This window comes from Zeus faber (genome assembly GCF_960531495.2).
Source record: "Zeus faber genome assembly, chromosome: 18".
Lineage (NCBI taxonomy): Eukaryota > Metazoa > Chordata > Actinopteri > Zeiformes > Zeidae > Zeus > Zeus faber.
In genome coordinates this window covers 19,861,341-19,863,910 of record NC_137210.1, presented here as the reverse complement: position 1 = coordinate 19,863,910, position 2,570 = coordinate 19,861,341, and the positions used below count along the sequence as shown (strand labels likewise).

At 51.7% G+C, this 2,570-nt stretch overlaps 1 protein-coding gene across 1 annotated transcript in view; it reads right to left on the bottom strand.

Moving 5' to 3' along the window:
- Positions 1-1,171: 1,171 nt before the first annotated feature.
- Positions 1,172-2,570, bottom strand: part of wnt6b (wingless-type MMTV integration site family, member 6b) — a gene marked incomplete at both ends in the record, with an annotated part of 27,028 nt that continues 25,629 nt past the window's right edge. Inside the window, one exon of the mRNA XM_080019197.1 lies at positions 1,172-1,633. Within this exon, the coding sequence (XP_079875323.1) occupies positions 1,172-1,633 (462 nt within the window). The remainder of the gene's footprint in view (positions 1,634-2,570) is intronic.

Below are 2,570 nucleotides of genomic sequence, written 5' to 3'. Positions count from 1 at the left end.
CAGCTGATTAGATCATTGCATGAAGACGTGGGTGTAGAGGTGTTCCTAATAGAGTGCTCAAGTGAGTTGTACCATCGTTGCAGCGAAACAAAAACGAAAAGTGAAAAGGAATTAAAGCGAGAAGCCGAGTCGCCGAGGCCACTTCTGATCTGGAATGTTCTAGGAGTCTAAGGTTTTTTTGGATCCACCCCCCGATATTTTTCTCCCCCGAGGGGGAAAAAAAACAAAAAAAACAAGAGACAAACGGAGGCCTCGTCGTCCACGGCGCACGATTGGCTGGTTCCCCGGGCCCGGCATTCCACGACGTGCTCCGCGAGACGCTGCAGCTGCTGCTTCCTGGGAGGCCGAGATAAGAGGCGTCCTCGCCGCAGCTCCTCAGGTTCAGTCGTTTGGACACTTTAATTCCTGACGTCGTTCAAGGAGACAGCCATTAATACGCCCGGCAGCTGTTTCGGTTCCACGTTACGTAACGGCGCTCGTACCGACGTTAATGCGCCGCCGCTCAGGGCAATAAAAGCCCAAATTACAGCACTCGCATGCACCTAAATTATACTGCTCGCTGGAGCTCAGTTCTGTATAAAAAAGGAGGAAGTGTCAAAGAAAGTTTGGCGAGAGTCGTAAAAATGCATCGCGGGGTCAAAGTGGTTCATAACCACTAATGCCATGTCTTCCGTCTCTGGAAACCGGGACACAGCTGCTCCTGGTTGTTGTTTTTTTTTTCGGGGGGGGGGGGGTGTTGCAGATCCATACCCGCGATTGATCCGGTATTGGATAGAGAAGGGATGGGGCGGCGTTCTGTGAATCGAGTTCGGGCCCAGTTCCCTCGGCTCCTCCCGAGCAAAGATCCGGAGGAACTTTACGGGAGACGGGAGCGGGGAAAGCCGCCGTATCCGTGCGAGTGTTTGTCTCCTGCGACATCCTTACCGTTGGGAAAAAAATAATAAAAAATCGTCTCGCGTTTTTCGATCCGATCCGATCCGGGAGCAATAATTTATGTTTTCGTCTTGTTTTTAATTTTTTTGGGGGCGGGGGTCGAGTGCTTTTTTTTTGTTTCGTTTTTTTTTTCTTCGTCCTTTCGCAAACGCTCAATCACCGTCCTCGGAATCTGAGAAATAAAATAAAATAAAATATAAAAAAATATACGCGAACCCTCCCGGCCGTCCCGCCCCGGTCACTGGCAGAGGCTGAGCTCCTTGCGCACGGAGCACTTCTTGCACTGCACCACGCAGCACCAGTGGAAGCGGCAGAGGCAGTTCTCCTCAAACACCAGCGTCTCCTGGCGGTGGCCGCGCTCGCAGCACAGCAGGTCGCAGCCGCTGACGTCCATGGCGGTGCTGTTGCACACGCGGCCCCGGGTGCCCAGCGAGCCCGTCTTGCGGTTGGCCAGGCAGAAGTCGGGCGACTCGGCCGAGTAGATCAGGTCCTGCTTGTCGGGCGGCTTGATGTTCTGGCCCACGGGGATGAGCGTCTTGCCGTCGTTGCCGCCCATCACCTTGGAGGCGCCGTTGAAGCGCTCCAGCAGCCGGTCGCCCACCTCGCGGAAGTGCGGCATCTTCTTCCAGCACGTGCGCAGCGTGCACGAGCCCGACAGCCCGTGGCACTTGCACTCCGTCCGCATGTAGAGCTTCACCGCCTGCAGGGGTTGGGTGGAACGGATGGACGGGTGGGTGTGGAGGACGGAAAGAAGAGGGGTGGGAGAAGGGGGAAGGGGGGAGGGGAAAAAAAAAAAAGTTTAATTCAAACCCTAAAGTAAAGTAATACTGCCACTGACGAATGAAATGCGCTTTCAAGATGTAATTTATTATGTGTTTATCGATTTATCAAAGAAAGAGACTTCACACACACACGCACGCACGCACGCACGCACACACAAACACACACACACACACAGATAGATAGGTAAGATAAAAGCAGACGCTATTCAGAAGGAATTTAACCCCTCGAACCCCCCTTTCTCTCCGTTGCCTCTGGCCTTCTAACATCTAACAAGCCTTGACAACAGATCACTCACTTATATACTGCACATAATTAACCCATCTCACACACCCACACACCCACACACACATACATACACACAAAAACACGCGCACACACACACACACACATACACACGCGCGCACACACACCTCCCAGCACGCTAATCTCTTATTCTTTTTAATAAATGTCTGCGTGTCGGTGTGTGCGTTCATCTTGTTATGTTCAAAAAGCAGCTTGCTAATGCTATAATTGGACTATAGCCCCACTCTCCTCCTGTCTACCTGTCTTTGACCCCGGCAGAACCGGGTCTCAAAACCACGGAACTGTGTAATGTTGAGCACGCATGTGTGTGTGTGTGTGTGTGCGCGCGTGCGTGTGTGCCTATTGCAAACCCAAATGCCAGCAAAGAGTGACAGCACTAAGAAAAGAAAAAGAAAAAAGGAAATGCTCCAAAAAACCCAAAACATATCATTAACTTCTTAAAAGGATCACTGCCGTCCTAAAAGAGGTTAAAATATCGGGTTTTTTGGGGGTTTTTTTGCTTTTCTACGTCAGGCTTCTCTCCCATGTCGATGGCGTGTCGGCTTCTCGCC